The sequence below is a fragment of the Oryctolagus cuniculus genome, chromosome 2 (assembly GCF_051225735.1).
Source record: "Oryctolagus cuniculus isolate XC-2025 breed Fujian yellow rabbit chromosome 2, ASM5122573v1, whole genome shotgun sequence".
Lineage (NCBI taxonomy): Eukaryota > Metazoa > Chordata > Mammalia > Lagomorpha > Leporidae > Oryctolagus > Oryctolagus cuniculus.
This window is the reverse complement of record NC_142868.1, coordinates 2,629,083-2,654,370: the sequence shown is the minus strand read 5'-3', so window position 1 is coordinate 2,654,370 and position 25,288 is coordinate 2,629,083. Positions and strand designations below refer to the sequence as shown.

The following is a 25,288-nucleotide window of genomic DNA, read 5'->3' as shown; positions in this document are numbered from 1 at the left end:
CTCCCTCCCCGCCTCCACAGCCTTCCGTGGCTCCCCGTGGCCAATAGACAACGCTCGGCCCCCCCCCGAGGGCTCCGGGCCGGGGCCCCCGACTGCTCTCCCCCTGCTCCAAGACCCCCATCTCTGCCCCAGCGCGCTCCCAGCAGCCCTGGCTCCAGGCGCCCTCTCTCAGGAGAGCTCGGCCGGCCCAGCTGCACCTGCGGAAGCCTGACTGCGCTCCTCGGCCCGCGTCCGTGCCTCCTCCGCCGGCACTGCGCTCAGGGGTGGGGCCTCGTCCCCTGTGTGCACTGAGCCCCCGCGGGGCCGCAGCAGCCCTGTGAGGAAACAGCCCGTGAGCAGGTGCGAGAGCTGGGTGGGGGCGGGAACGGCCGTGGTCACCCGTGACCACTCTCTGTGGCCTTGAATGAGTCCCCGGCCCTCTCAGGCCGGTACTCTGAGGCCTCCACGCTGGAGACCCCACTGCCAGCTCCTTAAAGACCAGCATCGGGGGGCCAGCGCTGCGGCACAGCGGGTTAAGCCGCTGCCTGCGATGCCAGCATCCTCTATGTGCTCAGGTTCGAGTCCCGGCTGCTCCACTTCCCATCCAGCTCCCTGCTATGGCCTGGGAAAGCAGTAGAAGATGGCCCAAGTGCTCGGGCCCCTGCACCTGCATGGGAGACCTGGAAGAAGCTCCTGGCTCCTGGCTCCTGCTTGGCCCAGCCCCGGCTGTTGTGGCCATCTGGGGAGTGAACCAGCGGATGGAAGATCTTGCTCTCTCTCTCTCTCTAACTCTTTCAAATAAATAAGTAAATCTTTAGAAAAAAAAAAAAAAAAGCTCGCATGGGGCAGGCACACTCTGTGTGGGGGAGGGGTGCCGGCAGCTCCTGTCACACTGCTGAGTTGAGGTCCCTCGGGGTGCCGGGTGTGCAGGGGCAGGAGAGGAAGCTGAGACCGAAAGACGGACCCAGGACTCCCGGCCGCGTGGGACCAGGGACGCCACGCAAGCTCCCGGAGGCCTGCACAGCTTCAGTCGCCGAGCGCGACACGGCCAGACGCACGCAGCTCCCTTTGGGGCCGGCTCCCAGAGGTCCTGGAGGCTCTCCGAGCTGAAACCCTGAGCGAGGCCGGGAGTCAGGGAACGGGGTTCCCCTGGGTGAGCGCATAGGCCCAGCTGGGCCCCTGAGTGCCGACGCCCAGGGCACGGTCCCAGCATCCCCCTGATGCGCACATCCGTGGGTCCCTGCTGCCCACGCAGGAGCCCCAGGTGCAGCTGGCTTCGGCCTGGCCCGGCCGTGGGCACTTGGGCGGAAGATCTCCATCTCCCTGCCCTTTAAATAAACATTATAAATTCCAAACGAACAAAATACCCCAGATCGTGGCCTGAGCCCCAAACTCCAGCGCCCAAAATGCGCCCAAGCCTGCGGCCAGGTCAGTGCGGGGAGGAGGTGGCGGCGGTCGCACCCGCAGCACAGGGCCTTCTGGTGGCCCGGGAGGGACCAGCCTTGCCCCAGCTCGACCTGGGACTGGGGCCTCGGGCGGCCGTGCTCCCACGCCCTCCCCGGTTGCAGCAGGAGCCTGGCCTTGGCCAGCAGCCGGCAGGGCCTCCTGGCGCACTCTTCGGGCCTCGATCCTGTCTCCGAGCGGCCAGAGGCTCCACCCAGCTCCCAGCTTGTGCACTGGCAGCGTGGCGGGGTCTCCTCCCAGAGGCAGGGGCTGGCAGGGAGGGGCAGGAGCAGCTCCGGTGCCACCCCCTCCCCCTCCCCCACCCCACCCCCACCCCACCCCCACCCCACGGGTATCATTTCACAGCCAGATGGCCCTTCCGGGCTCAGGGCATCTGAGGCTCTCGTGGTGCCATCCGGAAGCTCTGGGCACAGTGGCGTCTGTGCTGACCCCACCCGCGCACGGAGGCAGCTGCCAGCGGCCAGATGGGGCGGCCCTCCCCCACCCCTGCCAGGGCAGGGGAGAGTGTGTGGCCAGGTCCTCGGGGGGAGGGGCACCGCCTGGACACAGGCAGAGATGACCAGTGCCCCCTGACCTGACCAGTGCAGACACCCTGGCTCCTCCCGTCCACGCGCCCCAGGGCCGGCCCCTCTACTTCCCGGTCCCACGCCATCTGGGTTCGAGAACGCACCCAGCGTCGCTGTGTGCCAGGGCTGGGGGCTGCAGCATTGGGCACTGTGCTCCCCCACACCTGTGCCCCGGAGGAAGTCACGCACGCTCTCTGAACCAAGCCCGCCCCTCCCAGGGGCACCCAGCAGGGAGGGGTCCCTGGGCAGTCACTGACCGGGTGCTGGCCACGGCTGGGACGCAGGCGATGCTGGGAGTCTGTGCCTTGAGCACGTGCACGCGGGCCTGGTCAGAGGCAGCCTGGGCTTCTTCTGGGGGACGCGGCGACACCCACAGCTCTCACACGCCTCGCCCTGGGCGGGCACGGTGTGGGCACAGCCGCTGTGTTGGCCAGCACCCAGCACGAGAGGCCCTGCAAGGGACGGCGTCCCCTCCCCCGCCACTCCCGGGCTCTGCTGCTAACCCACGGGGGCAGGGGAGGCAGTTCCTGAGCCGCTAATTAAAACTGGGCGTGCGGATGGCTGGCCTGGAGCCCAGGGACGCCGAGCTGGGGGCCGTGGGGCCCTGCCCTGCCCTGCCCTGCCCTGCAGGTTGACATACACAGGGCACAACCACCCTCCCGGGAAGCCCTGGTGCGAACAGGGCCCAGCTCCCGGCCTGGGGCCGCTGATCACGGGCAGGGCTTCACCCACACCCGGCCACACAGCCTGAGTCCCACACCGGGGTCCCTGTTGCCTGGATTACACCCGGAAGCCCACCCGTGTGGAAACCCGAACAGCACAGGTCTGCCAGCGCCCCCCCCAGCACCTCGGCACCATCGCACCGGGCGAGTCCCCCGAATCACCCCTGCTCACCACACCCACGCAGCCCCAGCCCCACCCTGCCCACACAGCTCTGCACACGGGCGGACACGCACGTTGTCACACACGTGAGTGACCTGAGCCGTGACTCACCCACCCCACGCTCCCCTGCCTCCACGGCCAGCTCAGGGGCCTTCAGGACATCCGGAGCCGCGTGCTGGTCCCAGCACCCGGTTTTAGAAAACTCATCAGCCCGCAAATAAACCCACACCCAGCGCAGCGGCTCCGCGCCCCCCCGCCCCCCCCCGGGCAGGCTGCCTGTACTGGACCCTTCCGTGGGTGCAGCCACACGTGGGCATCGGGAGCTCCGAGCCCCACGGTCCCGGCGTCCACGCACCGCTCTCCACGGCTGAGCCAGCGTTGCCAGGGTACCCCCCTTCCTGTTATGCACCCCCAGCTGTGGCTGTCATAGGTACAGCAGCTGGGAACGCCCCTGTGCAGGGGCTCACGCCCTCAGGGTCTACACCTCGCAGGGGGTGGCCGGGTCACGTGGCCGCTCGGGGCTTATATTGGAGGAGCTGCCCCACGGCTCCACCCTGCCCCCAACACACAGGCTTTAGCTACGAGGGCACCTCCCGAGGTCGACGGGGAAACAGACTGAAAAACCTGAGTTTATTTGGGTGTAAAAGACCCACGCACAGCACTTTTACAGCGCGCATCCCGCAGGAACCCCGCTCAGCCGAGGCGGGGGTGGCGGCGCTCGGAGGGGCTCAGCGCTGGGGTCTGCCTCTGCCCCCTGCGCAGGCGCGTGCTCCCTCCTGGAGGCGACGTCTGCCTGGGTCTTCGTCCACTTGGCTGCCTTCAACGCCCCGAGCTAACCCATCGCGCCCTGGGCAGCACGAGATCTTAGCTTCCGCGAAATCCGACGCGTGGACTCCTGTGGCTGGCACAGCCCGTGCTCTCGGGGTCTCCCTCAGAAGCCGCCGCCCGATCCACGCTCACCAAGACGGAACCCGGGCTTGCTGTTCCCTCTGTTTCCGCTTTCCTGCGATTCGCAGAGGCAGTTTCCAAAGGAGCCAATCCCCTGCCCCCCGCACACACGAGACGCTGAGTCAGAGGATCCAGGGGCTATGGGCGGGGCAAGGCCCCGGGCATCCTTAGAACATTCCAGCGTCCCAACGGCGCCCAGGACGCTACCTGACCCCAAGCCAACTCACGCTCGGAGGCCAGGAGAGAGGGCTCCACGCTCATCCGGCCAGCCTCGGGCTGCCATAGCTACTCACGTCTTGAGAGCAAATGGCGGCACCTGCTGTTCGCTCCCCACACGCGGCCACCCCCACCTATGCACGGGGTCCTCCCAGCCCCCAGCAAGGCAGCACGGGGCAGCTGAGGCCGCAGCCAGCGTCTGAAGCCCCCCTGGACTGGCTTCAGGGCCACTGCCAAGGCCACGGCCCAGCCCAGCACTGCCCCCTCCCACAACTTCCCCCAGAGCTCCCCAGGGCACAGAATGGGGAGCAGAGGATGGGGCCCCTCTCCCTGAGGACGGGGGAGGCTGCAGTCCCATTGTCCAGTGTCCTGCGGAGCACTGAACCTGCTCCCCTGCACGGGGTGGGGGGCATTGCAGGCGAGGACCCTGCCATGAGGCCACACTGTGCCACTCAGCCCGGGGTCCCCCTCCCCTTCCTTCCTCTGAGCCCCCTTCTCTCCCCTGCCCCCTGCTCCTGGCTCCCCCACTTCATCCCACCGGCCCCCTAGCAGTCACCAGGTTGGGCTCCAGTCCACAAGAGGCTCCTGCCCGGCTCTGTGATGGGGTTCTTGGGGCACGACTGACACTGGGGCTGGGTGGCTCTCCACGGGAGCCTGGCTGCCACGCCCCTGCCACTTCCCACACCCCACTGCAACCGCCACCAGCCGTGTCCCCACGACCCCCAGGGCGAGCCACGGACAGGGGAAGGCAGCGGCGACAGAGGCGGCCTCAGCCTTGCTCCCGGCCCAGCCCAGCTCAGAGGTCACCGCCCCTGCCCCAGTGGTGCTGACGCAGATCCCCCCTTCCCCATGGGTCTGGTGGGGCCACACCCCTCACCCCACAGAGCAGTCCAGTTCCTGAAGCTGCAAACAGCTGGCGCCAAGTGCTGGTTCTCACCACAGCGCCAAGTTAGGCTGCCCCCTCCATGCCAGACCCTCAGCTGGAGAAGTCAGCTTCCGCCTGGGCCACAAGGGGCTGTGGGCTTTACCTGTCCCTCCCGCAGGCGTCCCCATGGGTCAAAGCCTCCCCCGAAGGTCGTCTGCTCCCCCTCTGGGGCCGAGCCCAGCTCCACGGGGCTGCAGCTGCACAAGTGGGGGAGCTTCAGGACATGGCCGAGGTCACGTGGCTGGTGCCAGTCCCAGGCTGGGGCGGGGCAGGGCCCGGCCTTCCCGGCATACCGAAATAGACTCCAGCACATGGCACACCCAGGAGATGCACCTGCTTCCCGGGCATCCGGGAAAGTGGCTCTGAAAGGCATCTGTTGGGGGTTGGGGGGACAGGGACCGTTTCCCGGCCGCCACCCTCCCCGCGTGGCGGGAGTCACAGCCTGCACCAGCGTCCGGGGCTGTCCCGACAAAGTCCCACACACCGAGGCCTCGCACGACACGCGGTCATTCTGTCGGCCCGAGCTTCCGGCAAGCAGGCGCTTCCTGCTCCCGTGGCTGCTGGCCACCTGTAGCTTGTGGCTGCCCACCTCTGGGTCTCGGTGTCCTGTTCCGTCACTCTTAAGGACGCCAGCCACTAGGGCCCACCCTACTCCACGGTGACCCCACCCCCACCCCTACGGGGTGGCACGCAGGATGCCAAAGCTGCACCCTGGGGTCTCAGGTACACGTGAATTAACACAGCACGGCCCCCATGTGCTGATGGGGGCACCCAGGGAGTCCCCTGCTCCCCACCCCCGGCCCCCCAGGCTGGCAGCCATGCCAGGGTTAACGCTGCCTTGGATCCAGCAGGCGGCAGTGGGAGCACCCACAGGCGCTGTCCTGGCTGATCCCAGATGTGGCCTGCACAGATCCGGTCATGTCCAGAAGCTCAGGCCAAACCTGGCAAGATGCCATGCAAGAGGGAAGGGGCGGGGCAGGTGGCCAGGAGGCACCCTTCTCTTGTCCGCCGTGTCTGACTGTCCTCGGGGACGCTGGCCCAAAACCTGTACCCCTCCCCCACCCCGGGCAGGGGCCAGAGAAATGGCCCCCACCACAGGAAACCCAAGGGGCAGAAGGGGCCTTGCTCCCCAGGGCCCATGGAACCTACAATGGGCACAGGATATGCAGCCAAGGTGAGAAATCAGGCCCCTGCCTCCCCGGTCCCTGGTCATTCATTCTGCGGCTGCCTATGCCCCACTGCCCCAGGCCCTGCTTGGGTAAAGAGTGACAGTGACAGTGACCGACAGTGACAGCAGCCACCCACCGCGCACTCGGAGAACCCAGCACACTGTGCCACAGCCAGCATCTCCACTTTCCTGGCAAGGAAACGGAGGCACCGGCAGGCAGCCGGGATGCAGCCAGCTCCGGAGAACCAGAGAGGGCCCAGGCTTGGGGGCTGGAGTCCAGCGGGCGACGAGGGGCAGGGCAGCACAGGACGTGCCGTGGGCAACCAGTGTCCAGCCCAGGGAGACACCACAGGGCCCACAGGGAGAGAACTGGGCAGAGGGGGGCAGCTCGCAGCCGGGAGGTGCTGGCGGGGACAGGGCAGAGCATGTGGGGAGGGGTGGCCACAGCTGACACCCACAGTGGACGCACAGCCTCTGGGCCAGTGGGGCCAGGAAAACGGACGCCCGTGGGAAAGTGTGGGCTGTGCCCTGGGGTGTGGGGTGGCCACAAAGGATTCGGTGCAAGTCAGAGAGAGACGTGGCCCTAACAACGCGTGCACGGCATGCACACAAGAGGCACGAATCCCCTGTGGACACCTGGCAAAGCAGCAGCCGTGGGGGGCTGGAGACTGTGGCATCGAGACTGGCAGAAGCTGCAGTAGCCTTGTGTCCCTCCACTAGACAGACGGCACACGGCTGCCAGCCTGAGCCATCACCCAAGGCTCCAAGACCCCTGGAGAGCCATGCGCATCCCCAGGGGGCCTGGCACGCATGGGTGAGGGGCTGAGCCAGGCGGCTGTCAGGGCGAGCACAGGCAGCCCCAGGCACTCGCTGGGCTCTGCACACTGGACGAGACAGTGGGGCCCTGCCCGCCGCTGGCCCACCCCCAGCAGGCAATCAAGGCAGAGAGCAGCTCCAAGGGAGGGCCCCAGGGCTCTGTTCGTGCCTCCTGGGTCCCGGGCACTGCGGGCACCCAAGGCCCTGCACAACCTCTCGGGAGGTCCAGGCTGGCCCAGGCCAGCAAGCAGCAGGCTGCACCTGAGGGCATTTCCTGTGAAATTCTGGGGAAGGCAGCGTGGACAGGGGCTGGCCCCGGGGTCCGAGTCAGCACCAGGGCAGGGCAGGGCGGGGCGGGCGCCAGTGCTGGGCACAGCCTGAGCCCTCACGTGGGTGCAGTGACTTCAGCTTTCCGGCAGCCTGTGAGCTGGCGCCGCCTCCCCCTCGCTGAGGCTTAGAGGTGGCACCTGGCCTTGGGGGAGGGGTGTGTGCCCTCACCTGCCCCCTGCCCCTGGGTCCTGGAGGGGCAGAGGGACCAGTGTCTCCGGGAGGACCTGCTGTGGCTCCCAGCCTCCTGGGCGGAGTCATGAGGTGTTGGCCCAGGAGCGTCCTGAGGTCCCCAGTGTGGTCTGCACCCAGCCAAGAGCTTTCCTCAGCCCTGGTCGCGAGCTGAGGGGGGACAGCGCCTGGGGAGGGTCCTCTGCCTGCCATTCTCAGCCCCCCCTCACCACCAGCCCAGGGCTAAGCTCTGATTGGCCTAAACTCTTCAATTTGCATAGTAATCTGTGGGGCATATACCATTGTTTCACACTCAGTGAGCTACTCTGCAAGAAATTAAACAGCTCAATGACACTATCTGTAGGATGTAACATTGTTTCACTCACCGATACAATCTGTAAACATGTAACATTGTTTTTCTTTTTTCTTCTCCCGAAACAAAACCTCCACCGGGTGGTCGGGTGGTGGGCTGTGTGCTCCTCCCTGCTACCCCGCTCAGCATCTCACCTGGCAGGTGCAGCAGGGACCCACGGAGCAGGTGGGGGTGGGGAGCTACAGTGAGTTCAGGAAGGGCAAGGAGGGGGATCCTTGGGCCCCTCGGGGTGGACAGAACCAAGTGCCTGCAGGGACCCCAGCCCACTCAGCCTCCCGCGGTGCTCTCTTGGCCACCTGCCCGGTGTCGTCCTCCACCGCCACCTCTGCTGGAGCCAGCTGTGCCCCCTGCGCGTTTCAGTGGGGCTGGGGCATTTGCTGGAGAAAGCAAGCGCTGGGCCCCGCGCTACAGCCAGAGTGGCTGGGAAGGGGCTCTCCAGGCACAGGAGACACCAGGGGCTCAGACCTGGGGGCCCAGGCGGACCCCTCACCCGCCCCACCCCATACACCTCCTGTTCTGCGCGTTAACAGCTCTCCGCTCCCTGGGGCACTGCGGCTTCAGCCATTGCAAGGCGGGGGGGGTCATGATCACAGTGCAGTGCCCCTCACCCACAGAGCAGGGCCAGAGATACTTCCGACTCTGGAGTTGCCCCATTTGTGCATTCACACGAGCTCTCTTGGAGGGTGGTATCCAAGTCTAAACAGGAAAGCACTGGGTTTCAGACACCGTATGCAGCAGCCTGAAGATAGCTTCACCAGGACTTTAAATAATCGTGTGTGTGAACCCAGCTTCGCGGTGCGGAACCTCCCCTTGTGGCTTGGTGTCGGCACTCAGGACGGGTCCGACTGGGGAGCGTCAGGGACTCTGCATTTTGTCATTAGGGGTGCTGAGCCGGCACCTCCAGCTGCCCTGCCGAAGGCGGTCGTGAAACAGCCAAGCTCACGGGCTTGCGAGCTGGGCGCTGGGCGGCATCGACGGGCTGCGTGGCCCACCTCAGTGGGACCCTGCACTTCCACGGGTCCGACACGCTGAGCTCTGCAGGGACCCGAGACATCAACCCGGCCCCGCGGAGGACACTCAACGCGAAGCCCTGCCTGTCCTGACCCCTGAGACCCAGCTGCAGCCACGTGCCGGACGCCTCCACCCAGACGCCCCCCGGCATCTCAGGGTGGGACACAGTTCCTTGGGGCCTGCACTGTGGCCCAGCATGTAAAGCCACTGCCTGTGATGCCAGCACCCCTGTGAGTGCTGGTTCAAGACCCGCCTGCTCCACTTCCAATCCAGTTCCCTACGAATGGCCCAGGAAAGCATCAAGAGACGACCCAAGTGCTTGGGCCTCTGCTACCCATGTGGGAGACCTGGAGGAAGCTCCTGGCTCCTGGTGCAGCCTGGTGCAGCCTGGCCATTGTGGCCATCTGGGGAGTGAAGTGGATGGAGGATCCCTCTCTGTCTCCCGCTCTCTTTCAAAGTCTGCTTTCCAAATAAATTAATGAATCTTAAATCATTTTCAAATAAAAATTTTAAAAAAACAACAGTCCCTCGCTGGTCACATCGTCCATCGCGGACAAAGCCTCGCCCTGCCTGGCTGCCGCCCCTGCCCCACAGGCTGCACGGCGTGGCGCCCGCGCCTCAGCCCAGCCACCTGCCCCTCCGAGCCTCAGCCGTCTGCGATGGCAGCGCCTCCGGAGCGGGTGTGACAGGGAAGCAGGTGGCACCTGGACACGGGCAGGCACCTGGGAGCCAGCCTCTTCCTCTCCCAGTTCCTGACTGCGCTGGTGCCCTGTGACTGCTCCAACACACGGCTCCACGGAGACAGACGCCAGCCGCAGGTGACCCCGCACAGCCCACACACGGTGAGAGACGTCCCGTGGGAGCCCAGAGGTTTGCACAACTTTCCCACGCCGTTAAAAACAAAAGAAGGATGTGAACCGATGCTTCCGGAGCTTCTCCCGGCTCGGGACACCTGTTGTGAACGCCCCTGGACGCACAGAGGCGAGACGGCGCCCGCACGCACGGCGCGATCCCAGCCCTGCAGGGTCTCCAGACGGAGGCTCTGGGATCTGCTAAGCTGCCGCCAGCCATGCCAAGGAGCCATCAAAGGACCACAGATGGGGCTCGAGCCAGGCCCCCAGCCTCTCGCCACGTGTGGCCAGCCCGGGGTCCCCGCCTCCAGCTCTGTGCTGCCCAGGCCAGCCTGGCCCTCCCTGGGCTCCCTCCCCGAGGACGCCAGTCATGCCCACAGCGACCTCATCTCCACCAGGACACCCGCACCCACCCCTGCTGAGCGAGCGAGGGCGGCGCGGGCAGGCGACCCTCACTTTCTGGGGAGCGCGACGCCAACTCCCCCTTCTCATCAGCACAAGCCACGGCCCGGGGGCCCCTGCACAGGTCACCAGCGTCCCCTGGTGGGCTTCCTCCCCCGCCTCGAGGGCACCACTCTCCCTGCCCCCCACACTGGCCCCCCACTTGCTGCCAGGCTGACTTCTGGGGCCCCCGCACCCAGCACATCTCCAGAGGCACAACAGCCACCCCAGCCTGAGGCCGCACTGCAGATCCGGGTCCCCAGACACCCCGGCCTGCTCCACCTCTCCACCTCCGACTCCCACACCCTCCCGGGCCCTGCGCCTCTACCTGCTCCCGGCCTGGCCCCACCTCCGACTCCAGCCCCCGTCCCACACCCTCCCGGGCCCTGCGCCTCCAACTGCCTCCAGGACTTCTGCACTTGCTCCAGCTCCACTGCCCTCCCAGGCTCACCTGCAGCACCTGTGCCCCCAGAGACGGCAATGCCGAGGCCCCGAGGGGTCGGCATGGAACTGGACATAGTACAAAAGGCACGGGTGCCCGGAGCGGGGCTTGATGGGCAGAGGTCCCCATCCACGTGCTGGGGTTGTGAGTGCCAGTGATCATGGGCACTGGGTCCACAGCAGGGAGCGCCTGGTGCCTGGCGTGGGGCCGGGTGTATGGGGCCTTGTGTGCACGGAGCCAGGGATACATCAACACGGGGGAGGCGGGGCCAGCTCCACAGCTACCGGGGTGCAGGTGCACGGGCGGTCCGTGGGCCTCTCTGGGGATATCACACCCTGATATGGACACCGAGTTTTCAGGGACGAGAAGACGCTGAGGGGAGCAGCGGTGGAGAAGCCCAGGTGGAGGGGACAGCAGGTGCAGAGGCCCTGAGGCCGGGGGACGCAAACTCAGTGGAGGCTGGGGAGAGGCCACGCAGGAAGTCCCTGGCCACTGGGACGTGCACTCCCACCCCACCTACAGGCCTCTGACGCCCCCACAGTGCAATGAGCAGGGAGCCCGCCGGTGACAAGGGACACAAAACACCCACCCAGGCGTGAAGCTGCCCGGCTGCCCCGGGCCCAGCACATGCCCTCCCAGAGCCCGCGTCCCCCTGCCAGAAACGCACCCAGCGCCCAGGTGCCCAGCATCGCGCAGACAGCAGGGAGTCGGCGCAGCCTCACACAACGGCAGCCGGGGCCGGCGAGATCCTGCGCCAAGGGCTGCTCTCGGCTCAGCTGCCGTCCCCAGGAGGCGCGGGCGTGCGTGGGGGTGCTGAGGGTGGGGGGAGCAGGGAGGAAGCACTCTGTGCAGTCTGGACGGCACGGAGGGCGTCTTTAAAACTCTCCTTAAATCAAGTCAGGCAGGGCTTCAGCAGAGCTGCCAGGGGCTGGGCTGATCACCCGCGCCCCCCATCAGAGCGCCGGGCTCCAGCCCCCGACTCCAACTCCCTGCTAACGCACACCCAGGCCCAGGAAGCACCTGGGCCCCTGCCATCCATGTAGAAGACCCGGATAGAGACCCTGGCTCCTGGCTTAGCCCTTCCAGCCCTGCTGTGGGCGTCTGGGGACACGGGATGGAAGAGGCCTCTCTCCGTCTGCCTCTCAAATGAGTTTTACAAAAACACGTATATATATATATTATCACAGCAACGCCCGCTGCCCCAAGGACGTCCTCCAAGGGCATTCACTCAGCGCAAGGCGGCCTCCTGCCCCCAGCTGCCTCAGCCCTCCCCAGCCTGGTCCATCTCTGTCTGCATCTCACTCTCCCAGGAGACGTCGCCTGGCGCCCGGGAGGCAGCGCTCACCTCCAACTGAGGCTCCGCCCCTTTCCAGCCACCCCCCTGGCGCCCACCAGGACCCTGGAACAGCGCCCGCGAGGTCACAGCCGCCCAGCACTCGGAGCAGGCACGGGCTGTGATCTGCCGGACGCGGAGCCCCCAGCTCCAGGCCTCGACGTGACCTGCCGCCCGTCCCGGGCCCCTCCTCCTCCTCTTCCTCCCTCTCCTCCCCCCTCGCAGGCCACAGCGGTGCAGCCTCCCTCACGGCGCTCCTGCCCGGGCCCATCTTGGCTCAGAGGCCCGCGGGCACCTCGGGAGGCGTCTCTGCCAAAGGCAGGAATGTGATCTGGGTCAAGGACCCCGGGTCTGAATAATTCAGCTTCCACGGCTGGCAGGGCGGGGCACGCTCCGCGTGAAATGCAGGCTGGCCCCCGGGAGACCTCTCTGTGGGGCTGATGCTGAGCGCGATAACAGGGCACACGGCAATGCGCCACCTCGCCACGCCGTATCTAGGGCTCGCGGCCACCCCGCCTAGGCACCAGGGTTCCAGCCCCCAGGGCTCCCGCAGGGCTCCGTGCAGACAGAGCAGGGGAAGCTGCCTGGGCGACACCATCACTCAGCACCAGGCAGGCGCCCCTGGTGCTGGGGTGGGGGTGGGGTGGGGGAGGAGACTCCCAGCTGGCATGGGAGGAGGGGCAACCTCCACGGGTCACCACGTCCTGAAGCTGGCCAGGCGGCCGAGGACCAACCGGCCTCCTGCCAGCCCCGGGTCACAGCCACCAGGCCCCTTCCTGCCTGACTTCCTGTGACCCTGGGGTCCAGCCGCGCCTGGGGAAACAGAAGGCCTGTTGCTGGCGCACCTCTCTCCCAGAACTGGGTCACACAGGCCCACGCCGGTGTGAGCCCCACCCCGAGTCTCCACGGCGGCCTCTCCCGCTGGCCGCACTCAGCAGGGGCCCCGCAGGGCCCTGGAAGCAGGGTTTTGATGGCTCTCTTCTCGGTCCCTCCTCTCGGTCCCTGTCCCCCGTGATGTCCTTGAACCTACAGAAGCACAGCACTGGACGAGGCGTCTCAAAGCCCAAGCCCACTGCTGGCCTCCAGCGCACCTGTGGAGAGGGCTGGCCGTGGGCATCACGGGTGCGGGTGCCCCTGGGGCGTGGCCGTGGCACCTGGCGGGCAGGGAAGGGGCCCCGGGCCTCACCCTTGACTGGCCACACTCTCCCCTGCACAGGGAGACCAGTGTGTCTGGGGCCAGGGGGAGGGCGGAGCCCCAGAGGAGCAGCCCTGGCCCCGTGCCCAGAGCAGGCAGAAATTACCCCGAGACCCTGGTCCAGTGAGCTGTCCCTCCAGGTTGCCAGCCTTGGGGACCAAGAGTCATGTTTTAAGTATGCAGAGGGCTGGTGTCTAAGTCTCCCCCAGAATCCACCCCCCCCCATGGCTCCTGGTGATGACCTCGTCCCATCATGCCCCAGTGCAGTGCCCTGAGGGGAGGTGTGGAGGGGAGCACAGGTGCACGAAAGTCGCTGGCGCGTAACGTGGCTCTCACCGCAGCTGTCACCGAGCAAGCTGACCCACATCCACCTCGGGTGACCGGCAGCGGCTGCGGGGTTCACGGCCGCCCTCCTGTCCGGCAGTGTGATGGCACTGCCTCAGTGTCCCCACCCGTACAGTGGGGGTCGCCGGCACCGTGCTGCGCTCAGAGCAGTGGCTCTGTCACGGCCGCGTCGTCTCCGGCAGCTTCAGGTACCCCTGGACCACGGAGTGAAAAGGCGTGGGCACGTGGCGCAGAGGTTCAGTCACCGCTCGGGGAGCCAGGGTTCAAGTCCTGGCCCTGCCGCCAATCCAGCTCCCTGCTACTGAACCTGCAGGCAGCAGTGATGGCCCAAGTGCCACCCACATGGGAGGCCCAGGTGGAGCTCCTGGCCCCGGGTTCTGCCTGGCCCAGCAGGGGCCGAGGTGGGCATTTGGGGCGGGAACAGAGGGCGGATGCTCGCTCGCTCTCTCTCAAATAAATAAAAATCAACTTTTTTTTTAAATAAAGAAGCCCGTGAAACTGCTCCGCGGTTGATGGGGGTGTTTCTCATCCAGCTCCGGCTCGGGCTTGGGGAGCGGCGAGGCGGCACCGCCCACCTCCGCACCCCACTGACCTTGGGCAAGTCACGACCTCCTCTGATCCCCGTGCACCCCCCAGCCCTGGGGAGCACTCCCATCCCCCACGGCCCCGGGCACACAAGGCTGGAGCCTCTGCAGCTCTGGGCCACGGCCGGGTCACCAGGTGCCCCCTGAGTGGCAGGCGCTGGCTTGTGTTGGGCACATCAATCACTCCCCGGGGTCCTGCTGGTCAGCGCCCGGCTCCCGGGCCGCAGCACATCCGGGATATATTTAGCTCCGCCGGGGCCTGCCTCTGCCACATTCCACTGAGGACACGGATTTCAGAGCCGCTCTTAATCCTCATCAGAAACCGTGCAGTTTTCTCCAGAGAACGAAATGATCACGGGTACACTCACGCACACACACGCAGACTCACAGGTGTGCACTCACACTCATAGGTTCACACACGCGCACACCCATGCATGTGTGCACACATGCACATTAACACACTCACACGTGTACACACACACTCATAGATTCACACACATGCACATTAACACACTCCCACATGTGCACACTCACACACTCATAGATTCACACACATGCACACCCATGCATGTGTGCACACACGTGCACATTAACACACACGTGTACACACACTCATAGATTCATGCATGTGTGCACACACGCGCACATTAACACACTCACATGTGTACACACACACTCATAGATTCACACACATGCACATTAACACACACTCATGCACACACTCATAGATTCACACATGCTCACTAACACACTCGTGTGTGCACACACTCATAGAGTCACACATGTGCACTCACACACACTCATGCACACACTCACACTTCACATCCCTGCCCTTGGAACACACCCAGCCTCCCCCAGCCCAGCTGCACAGGGAAAGTTCACGGGGTCACACGAGACGGCACCACCCCCAGCCGACACAGCAGGTGCCAGGAAGGCGACAGCTGCTCCCCGATGGTGCGTCCTAGAGCCCCAGTGTCGACCAAACCCGGTCACTCGCTTACCCCTGACATGAACAAGCGCTAGAAACACAAAACAGCCGAGCGCCGGGGACAAACGAGCCCAGAATTCCACGCGCCTTCCCCAGCCTGGGCGCCGGGCTCCGCCTGCCTCCCTGCACACAGCCCACCCTCACGAAGTCTTCCCGGGTCAGAGCCTTTTCCCTCTCCCTTCCGAGCCGCAGGGGGTTCTGCCCTGGCTACGTGGCATGTGACGTCACACGTGGTGGCCGCAGAACCAGATGCCAGAACCCAGCTGTTGTCGGCTCAGCTGGATGGCAGTGAGAGCTGCAAAACCACAGCAAACGCTGCTCACCAACGCCGCCCGCACGCCGGCACGCAGGGGCCCTCGCTCCCGCTCAGCGCGACAGCCGGTTTGTAAGAATTCCGTTTAGTTCTTCGAGAGGGAGGGGAGAGAGAAACACGGAGTGCTCCGTCCACTGGTTCACCCCCCAGAGGCCCACAGTGACCAGGGCTGTGCCGGGCCAGTCAGAAGTTGATAACTCAACCAGGTCTCCTACGTGGGCGGCAGGAACCCAGGGCCCGGAGCCACTGCCACTGCCTGCCAGGGACAGCCTTAGCCAGGAGTGGCCGCTGGGGACGGCAGCCAGGCGCTCCGGCGTGGGACACAGGAGCCCCGGCTGCTCGGCTGAACACCTGCCCCTATAGACTATCTTCTAAAATTCTGCTTTAGGGGCTGGTGCTGTGCCACAAGGATTAAGCTGCTGCCTGCAGCGCCGGCATCCCACATGGGCACCAGTTCAAGTCCTGGCTGCTCCACTTCCGATCCAGCTCTCTGCTACGGTCTGGGAAAGCAGTGGAAGATGGCCCAAGTGCTTGGGCCCCTGCACCCACGTGGGAGACCTGGAGGAAGCTCCTGGCTCCTGGCTTTGGATTGGCCCAGCCCTGAACACTGTGGCCTTCTGGGGAGTGAACCAGCAGGTGGACGACCTCTCTCTCTCTCTCCCCCTCCCCTCTCCCTCCCTCTCCCTCTCCCTCTCCCTCTCCCTCCCTCTCTCTGTAAGTCTGCCTCTCAAATAAATTAAATCTTTTTAAAAAATAACTCTGCTTTAGCTTCTACTAGAGTGAGTGTCAGTGCGACCACGTGGGGCGCCTGGGAACTTAGCGCTGCGGCCCTGGAGGGGACAGGCACAGCGGTGGCTGCCCAGTGACTGCCTGGCTGCAGAGTGCTGCCCTGGCACCGGCGGCACCGTGCACGTGAACCCACCGGGCTGGACCCCGCACACCCCCTCCCGTGAGGAGCACAGACCCCGCACAGCCCTCCCGTGAGTGTGCACAGACCCCGCACACGCCCTCCCGTGAGTGTGCAAGGCCCCGCACATGCCCTCCTGTGAGGAGCACAGACCCCACACACGCCCTCCCATGAGTGTGCAGACCCCGCACAGCCCTCCTGTGAGTGTGCACAGACCCCGCACAGCCCTCCCGTGAGTGTGCACAGACCCCACACACGCCCTCCCGTGAGTGTGCAAGGCCCCGCACATGCCCTCCTGTGAGGAGCACAGACCCCACACACGCCCTCCCATGAGTGTGCAGACCCCGCACAGCCCTCCTGTGAGTGTGCACAGACCCCGCACAGCCCTCCTGTGAGTGTGCACAGACCCCGCACAGCCCTCCCGTGAGTGTGCACAGACCCCACACACGCCCTCCCATGAGTGTGCACAGACCCCACACACGCCCTCCCATGAGTGTGCACAGACCCCGCGCAGCCCTCAGACCCTGCACACGCCTCCCATGAGAAGCACAGACCCTGCACACGCCCTCCCGTGAGCTCTCACCCGCTCCAGGTCACGCTCAGCACCAGGAGCCCTCATTCCAGTGGCCTCAGCACAGTGCCCGGCACACGGCAAACATTCAAGTTTTGCTTTGTGGAGCTTTCTGGGATTTTTTACTCTGATCTTTCCAGCCCGTGTTGGACATCCAGGGCTGGCTGTGCTCGCGGGCCAGCACGAGGGTTTGATTTTACAGCTGGAGGGCATCTGGTTGGTTGTGGCCATGAGTGACAGTGGGGCCACAGGGACACTGGAGGCCCAGGAGTCAACTTGGGCGTGGCCTCAGGAGCCCTGAGGGTCCTGGGAGGGGCTGCAGGTGCCGAGGGGGCTGCCGCCCTGGGCCTGCCGCTCAGGCGCGTGGCCAGCCCACGCCCCTGCCGGTCATCTCCCCACGGCTGGCTCCTGAGCAGCCCAGAGGCAGGACTCGGCCCCAGTGCCGCCTCCTGCAGGACGCCAGGTGGAAGGGATTCCCCGCCTGGTCCCTTTCCGTCTTCTGCCTGCTCCGGGACAGGTGACCGGCGGGCCCAGCACCTGGCATCCGTGCTGCCTCGGCCTCCTGGGCACCCCGTGTGTGACCAGGACAGGGCTGCTCCATAAACCCCGGTGCTGCTAACCCTAACCCTAACCCTGGCAAAGAGGCCTAACCTTACCGGGTTGGGCGAGAGCTGGGAGGCCGCCAAGGGACACTGGGAGCCACAGTGCTCCACAGCCAGGAGTGAAACGGTCCCTGCCCACAGAACAGCCCAGTTCCTGGCACCCCCTTTGCTCACCTGTGACGCAGGGACAATGCTGGAAGGGTTATGGGGCTGACACACCCATGGGGCGGGGCCCACAGACTGGGGGCCGTGGGAGCCCCCCCAGCAGGCCCAGGTGCTCCAGAGCTGCCCCAGGAAACCAAGCTGAGACCACGTGGGGCGGAGGGGCTGGACCCCCAGGAAGGCGTGTGACGCTCTGCCCTCCAGTGGAGGTGGTGGGACGGCGTCAGAATTCCTCCCCCGCCCCTGGCCCTCCCGCCCGCTGGCAGGGAGCTCCGACCTTCCACGGGAGGTCTGTGGGAAGCGGAGGGTCAGGGAGACCGAGCTGTGTGCCCAGGACTCAGGACAGCAGCCAACAGATGAGGAGGCAGCGCGGGACGCGGGACCCAGCGCCACCCGGCGTCCTCCCGGCCCCGGCAGGTGTCCGGGAAGCACCTATTCTGGCAGCCGCGAGGCTCCCAAGACGGGGCGAGACGAGGCCTCACCCTGGCCGGAGGAGGGGCAGCAGCGGGAACGGGAGCCCAGCGTGCTGGAGTCGGGTTCCAGGGTCACCTCTCCGGGCCCTCCCCTGCAGGAAGAAACTCAAGCCCCAGGCGGACGGCACGCGGGCTGTGAGCCGGTGCCACGGAGATGGAGCTCAGAGTCCACGGGATGAGGCTTCGTGCCACGCCTACCACCAGGGCTGGCGGCTCCCAGGGACCACACTGCTGCCGGCCACGGTGGCACACGTGTGCACAGACCTGAGGTGGGGTGGGGCCGAGAGGAAGGTGGCAGATACACGCCCAGGCAGGACACGCAGGGGCAGCTTTGGCGCTGGCCCACCTGCCTCCTGGTGGCTGTGTGGCCTCAGGCCCTGGGCGTCCACTCATCCCCTCCAAACCCCAAGGCAGGTGTCAGCACCACCTTCTTATAGGTGGGGAAACTGAGGCAGGCAGCTGTAACCTGCCTACAGCTGGGACCTGGCTTGGTGTGCCCAAGACCAAGCCACTGCATGGCAGCCCGACTCCCCCACCCACCCCCCAGGAGTCTTCGGCCAAGGGCAATGCACGAAGCTGCCACCCACCCTCTGCTTATCGCCCACCTGCTGCTCTACCTGCCTGGAGCCTGCCGAGGGCCAGAAGCGTCCAGAAGTCACCCTGTTCACGGAATCAAAAGTAAAGAAAATCCAGCATCAGAGGTCAAAGCCCTCCTTCCACCCGCCCCTCCCCCCCAGGAGTCAGGCGCACACCCACACTGGGGAGCCTCACCGGGCAGGAGCTCGGCTGTCATGGCAGTGGTGCCCAAAGTGACCGCTCTGTCCCCGACCCAGCCACGTGGGGACAGGCGCTGTCCGAGGAAAGCCGGCCACACCCCCGAGGGTGCAGTGGCCCATTATACAGACAGCTACACTGAGGCACACAGAGAGAAGACGCTCACACAGTCACACACCGGTGCAGGTGAGGGGCTGAGAGATGGGGGCGGGGAGACGGGCCCCAGGACAGCCCCAGCCATGTCGGCTCAGACCTGGGGTGAGGAGGGGACAGCATGGAGCAGAGGCTCAGGTTTGAGAGACGCAGGAGGGCTGCAGATGGCAAAGTCTCTCTCGGGGCCCCGATGGGTGCCTGGGGCTCTGCAGTGACCACAGGCAGGACCCCGGGGCGGGCAGAGGACAGCATGGACCTGCCCTCCCAGCTCCGTGCCACACCTGGGAGAGGGGACTGTGGCTTCGTGGCCCAGTGAGACGATGGGCTTAAGCTCCCGCCCACCCAGCTAGGAAGTGGCAAATCCCATCGGGCTGGCTGACCCGTCCAGGAGAGGGACAGACAGGCGGACACAGCCCACCCAGCCAGGCAGATGCGTGTCTGGGGCATTGCCAGCCCCACGGGGGCTCAGACCCCAGCTCTGACACATAGGGTAGTGGGATACCAGGCAGCTGGCAGGACCCCCAAGGCCTCAGTTTCCCCATATGTAAATGGGGACCCCCCAGCAGCCCTGAAGTGTCGTTAGGACCCTGGGGCATCTGGCCAGGGCCCCATAGGGGGCACACGGAGCCACAGCTGCCGTGACATTCAAGCCTGTCCCGCCCGGGCACCGCCCGACACCCTAGACACCCCGAGCCCCCGTGCGATGGAAAAATGTCTCCAGTAAACAAAGACCAAGTGACTCCGGCCACCGCCCTGGGCGCTGGCACCCCGGGACCTGGAAAAGCCGCATCACCCTGCTTGACAGACTGCTGGGCCCTCAGAGCCCCGGGATCATCGGGAAAGACAGCAGGCTGCCCCGGGGCACCGCCCACATCTCCCCACCTCAACGCAGCCCCGAGCCAGGAGCCCAGAACGCTGCCCAGAACCCTGGGCGAGGCGGCCCCAGAGGCAGCACGGAGCACGCCCGTGGCGGAGCGTCCGCAGGTGGCAGGGGCCGGATGGCGGCCCCCTGCGCCAGGCACTGCCGTGCAGCAGGGAAGGGGCCGCACACTCCAGGCCCAGGTGGGCACCGGGCCAGCAAGCCAGAGTCCCTGCAGCTGCTGCTGTCAGCAACCGGGCCCGGCCCGGCCTGGAGGACATGCGGAGCCGACTGGAAGGGTCAATGGCAGGCCAGGCCGCTTCCACCGGGCAGACCCCGGCCCCTGCCCCCATCGCCTGGCCTTGCCGGCTTCCTCCTGCCAGCTCTGAGAGCCGGGGCTGGGGGACAGTGGCCACGCCGGACACACACCCGCCCCGGCCTGGGGCGCTCAGACTGCTCTCCCAGTGCGCCTCCACCCCGGACTCGGGTCTAAAGGCTTGCCAGGGCCGCCAGGCAGGCACCGCGCTGACAGGAGCCACAGAGCATCGGAGGGCCCCGGGGGCTGGGCTGGGAAGCGGCTGGGAGCAGCCGGAAACAGAGCAGGGCCAGGCTGAGCGGAGGGCCCGGGGTCACGGCCGTCCCTCCCTCTCCTGGGCCAGGAGGCCCTGTCCGCAGGCCCACACCCGGAACACGGCCGCGCAGGGACAAGGGGCACCCGTGCTGGCTCCTGAGTCTGCCCCGTCCCCGAGTCACAGCCTTGGAGCGGGAAGCAGTGCCCACCTTCTGCCTGCCCTCCCCCTGCAAACCCACGGAGCCCAGGGGAAGCCCTGCTCGCTCCCGCCATGCTCGGGCCCCGTCCATCTGTTTTCCGTCTACACCGCTGTGAGCATGAACCCACACAAGGTTCCCCTCAGCCGGGCTTCCCACGGCACTGGCTTTCTTAAGCGTTTTTTCCGCGCATCACAAGTCTGGCCTGGGGCTGGCGCCGTGGCCAGTGGGTTAAGCCGCTGCCTGCAACACGCACCGGCATCCCGTATGGGTGCTGGTTCGAGTCCCGGCTGCTCCACTTCTGATCCAGCTCCCTGCTATGTGCCTGGGAAAGCAGCGGAAGAGGGCAAGTGCTTGGCCCCTGCACCACGTGGGAGACCCCGATGGAGCTCCAGGCTCCTGAGTTCAGCTTGGCCCGGCCCCGGCTGTCGGGGCCTTTGAGGGAGCGACCAGCAACAGACAACTCCCACGCCTTCTGGATCTGCCTTTCCAGTAAGAAATAAATATTCAGAAAAATTCTACCTCGTTCCAGGATAACCTGAACCTGAACGTCCCTGGGGCAGGCACACTGGCCCCGGCGCGGTGTGGACACAGGCCGGCACACTGGCCCCGGCGCGGTGTGGACACAGGCAGGCACACTGGCCCCAGCGCGGTGTGGACACAGGCCAGCACACTGGCCCCGGCGCGGTGTGGACACAGTGGGCACTGAGTTGTGCCTGTGGCGTGAGCGACTGGCGGGAGGACTAGAACCCATCACTCTCCTTCCTGCTCAGCTGTGTGTGCTGCAGCCTTGTCTCCTGTCGGGTCCAGGGAAGAACGCGCTGTCCCAAGCATGCCTGCGCCCACCCGTCAGAGGCCCAGGGCTCGGGCTCCAGCACCGCCACAGCCTCTCCTCCTCCAGGACCCGGCTTCCCCTCTCTGCACGTGGGCAGGTTTGCACCGGAGCAACCCAGAGGTGCCCCTTGCAGCCAGGGGACAGAGGACGCTGTCTCGCCACCTGCTCCTGGCTGGCCTGTGCCCCTCCACGGCTGCTGTCCCAGGAGCTGTCTAGAGGCAGGGCCTTCAACGAGGCGATTCAGGTAAAGTGAGGGCAGCAGGTGGGCCCTGCTCCAGCAGCCCGCGTCCTCCCAGGAGCAGGGGAGGAGGGCAGAGGCACAGAGGGCCGGCCGCACGAGGACGGGGCCAGGCCTGCCCTGAGTCCCGACTGCAGAGCGCAGCCTCTCCCGCGCCACTCGCCCGCTCTTACTGGCTTACTTGTTTCAGACAGAGACGAGCGTCCCCTCTGCCAGCCACCCCCAGACGCTCCAGCAGGGCTCGAGCAGGCTGAGGCCAAAGCCGGAGCCCGGAGCTCAATCCAGGTGGCCGCCTGGATGCAGCCGAGCCCGCACCCCTGCCTCCCAGCGTCCACCCGCCCTCCGCGCCCCTCTGTCACAGAAGCAAGCAAACACCGCCGCCGCCCTGCCCTCCAGCCCGCTGGCAGAATCCAGGGAGCGTCCCGGTCAGAGGGCGGGTGGGCCTTGCTCGGGGCACCGGTGCCCGGGGGGGCCAGAGCTGGCACTGGAAGCCCCTCCCCCACGCTGGCCGCGCTCTCGCCGCTGGGGTCACCACCTGCACTGCCTCCTCTCCGCACTCCTGGGGAAACAGGCAGAGAGCCCCTCCCGCAGGTGCACCGGCTCCAGAGTCAGGCGGATCTGACCCAGAACGCACCACCCCCCCCACCTCCCCCTGGGCCGTGCACACTCTCCCTGGACGCCTGCAATCAGCAGGCAGCAGAGGCCACCAAGGCAACCGCAGGCCGGGGTTCCACACCCAGGCCCTGCACGGGCAGGCAGAGGGCACGGCCGCAGCCCTGGTGGCACAAAGGGGAGCCGCTGGTCAGGAGGCCGGGGCGGGTGTCCTGCGGCTCTGACCATCTGCCCCTCCCCCGCCCTGGGAGGCTGGACACAGGCCGGGGGATGGCCAGCCACACCTGGCGGCCCTGAGATGGAACGGTGCCAGTCTTCCGGGGGAGGGCCTCGGGAGCCCTGCCCTGGCTGCCTGTGTGGACGGAGGGTGCTCCTGACCTGCCTGCCTGCTGTAGCCAGTGACCCGACACAAGAGGGGCCACACTGCCCACCCTGCACCGTGGGTGAGGGTGACAGCAGTGCTGTGGGCCAGCGCAGGGGCGCGAGCGACAGGCGCACGGGGAGCACGCGAGGTGTCCCCGTTCCAAGGGACTGAGGCAGTCATGGCCACCCAGCGGCGGCCAGCTAAGCCAAGAAGAGGCCCTTGCGCATGGCGTGTCTCCCGTCGTGCCCGGCGCCCCTGGGACGACCACGGTGCCGCACTCAGCAGAAGCCAGGCAGGCCCCGGCCTCCAGCAGCCAGCCCCGGGGCCCACACACCCCTCCTCCGGGAATGACAGCGCGATGGTGATTACAGGAGGGGCCGGAGGTACCAATTACGGCAGCAGGAAGCCTGCGATTACCCTGTGTGCACCCGGCCATTACCCCACTGCCCAGAACGCCGTCTGGACGCCCGGCCAGGTCTCGGGGTCCCAGGTCTCGGGGTCCCTGCTCCCCAGCCACCCCGGACCGCGGCTGCACTTCAGAAAGGACCCTGCCCGCCGCCGCCTGCTCTCCTGACGCCCACTGCAGGGCAGCCCCTCCTCCCTGTGGGGGAGGGAGGGGTCCCCCAAAACACAGCCCCGCCCCCACAGGCCAGCCTCTGCAGCCCGCCGAGGCCGGACACATTCCTTCGCGGCGCTGACTCCCAGGGCGCCGGCCTCCCCGCTGGTTTCTGCACTGTGGCCAGAGGCCATGCTGCAGTCTGCGGCCAGACAGGCTCCCAGGAGCCAGCACAGGAGTCGGGGAGGCCCGGGTTCGAGTCCTCGCTCCACCGCGGGGGCCCAGCAGGTGACTCAAAACGGGGCGACAGCCCCTCCCTGCCGGGCAATGCGAGGCCAAACCCCCAGCCCAGAGCCCGCCCCTGGAGGCGCCCCAACAGCGCACCAAGGATCCCCGATGTCGGCTCAGTTTCCCCAACAGCACGAGACGCGGCTGGATGGCGGCGGCGGCGGCGGCGGCGGCGGGTGCGTGCGACCGGAGAGGACAGACGGGGACGCGGCCGGGCCTGCCAGGCGAGGGCTCCGAGTCCCCAGACCCGCCACGGCACGCCCGGGCGCTGAGGGTCGGCCTGCCGCTACCCAGCCAGGCGCTGCGAGAGCCGGGCAAGGGCGGCGCCCCCCGCGGCAAAACCGCGCCTACCATCTCACCTCTCTCGGTGGCGAGGTCTGCGGGGGGGCCCCGTGCCCTCACTCGGCCCCGGCCCCCCCTTCTGCAGCCTGAAGCAAGCCGGGACCCCCAGGAGAAGCAAAGAACAGGCGCCTTCCAGACAGCGCTGCGCCGCCGCCGCCCCCCGTGCGGAGGGAAGGGGTCCCCCGCCCGAGCCGCCGAGCTGCGCACCCTGGGCGCAGGGGCGAGGAGCCGCAAGACCCAGAGCGAAGTTGAGAGCAGCCGGTGGGCGACTGACCCCGCGCTGCAGGTGCAGTCCCAGAAAGACCCAGCGCTCCCGCGCCGCCCCCTCCGGCCCCGACACCCACCTGCGCTCATTTCAGCGGCGGCCCGCAGTGGGGCGGCCCCCGCGCCGCTGCCGCCGCCGCCAGACGTCCCAGCCGCAGGTGCCGCGCCCGCGCGGTCCTCCGGGCTCGCCGGCCGGCTCCGCGCACGGCCCGCGCCGCCCGCAGCGCCGCCGCAGCCCCGCCGCGCGCCAGCCCCGCCCCCGGCCCGCCCCCGCCCGCCCCCGGCCCGCCCCCGGCCCGCCCCGCCCCAGCCGCGCGCGGGCGGGGCGCGCCCTGGGAAGTGCGGGCGCCGAGGCCGCCGTGCGCGCGGACGACAGGGCGCGGCGGGCCCTGCGGAGCGCGCAGGCGCAAGAGGACGCGGCCCTGCGGAGCCTTCCCCGCGGCCTGAGCGAACCCGGGGCCCGGGAACGCTGGGCGCAGTGGGGCGCGCGCTCCGGCGCCGCACCGATCCCCGCCTCTTTCCGGGCTTATAGAGAATGAAACAGGCGGGGAGGGCAGGGCGCGGGCAGGATTTTGAGACGTCCCACGGAGGGGCTCGAACTGGTGCACAGGGAACCCAAGCAGGAGGCGCCTGGAGGCGGTGTCCTGCCCCGTCGGGGTCCCGGCCCCGTGACACCCAGCGCCCCACACCAACGGTCCAGGAACAGGGAGGCGCAGGCCGGCTGCAGAGAGCCAGGCCTGGGGCAGGCGTGTCGCATGGCCTGGAGGGCGCCCTGGGACCTGGCCCTGCACGGCGACGCAGGCCCTAGGGCGCTTGGCTTGGGCCCTGGCCTATGGAGGTGCCGTCATCAAGGACTTGGGCAGCCAGCACGCGGGGGCTGAGGGCGGACCTTGGGCGCTCTCAGCGGCATCCCCTCCCCCACAGGGGCTGCTAGCGGAGGCAGGGGGCACTGTGGTTCCCAGGGGAGTTGAGTCCCCAGCCCACACACCCTGGACGCCCAGGAGGCCTGGCCAGTGGCTGTGCCTGCAGCTGTAGGCTCCGGTGCCTGCCCACTGGCGTCTGCCCAGAACACAGGGGCCATGTCACCGACAAGGTGCCAGGAAGGGTTGGGGTCCCCAACCCCCCACCCCAGTCTCCCTGCAGCCTTGAGCAAGTCCCTTTTCCATGTGGGCCTCGGGCCCC

The 25,288-nt window shown here is 67.2% G+C and overlaps 1 protein-coding gene across 7 annotated transcripts in view; it reads right to left on the bottom strand.

Moving 5' to 3' along the window:
• The window catches only part of ABLIM2 (actin binding LIM protein family member 2), a 112,687-nt gene extending 88,300 nt beyond the window's left edge, over positions 1 to 24,387 (bottom strand). For 4 of the 7 annotated variants that reach the window (XR_016228642.1, XR_016228645.1, XR_016228648.1 and 1 more), the window contains exon 1: positions 5,084 to 5,231. Coding sequence is in view for 1 of the 7 variants with exons in the window: in XM_070068010.2 (XP_069924111.1) it covers positions 5,084 to 5,108 (25 nt within the window). In the remaining 6 variants the exon portion in view is untranslated. Of the gene's footprint in view, positions 1 to 5,083; positions 5,232 to 24,186 lie in introns of those variants that run through there. The other 3 variants (XR_016228646.1, XR_016228650.1, XR_016228653.1) reach the window with 2 other exon arrangements.
• Between the last annotated feature and the right edge of the window lie 901 nt (positions 24,388 to 25,288).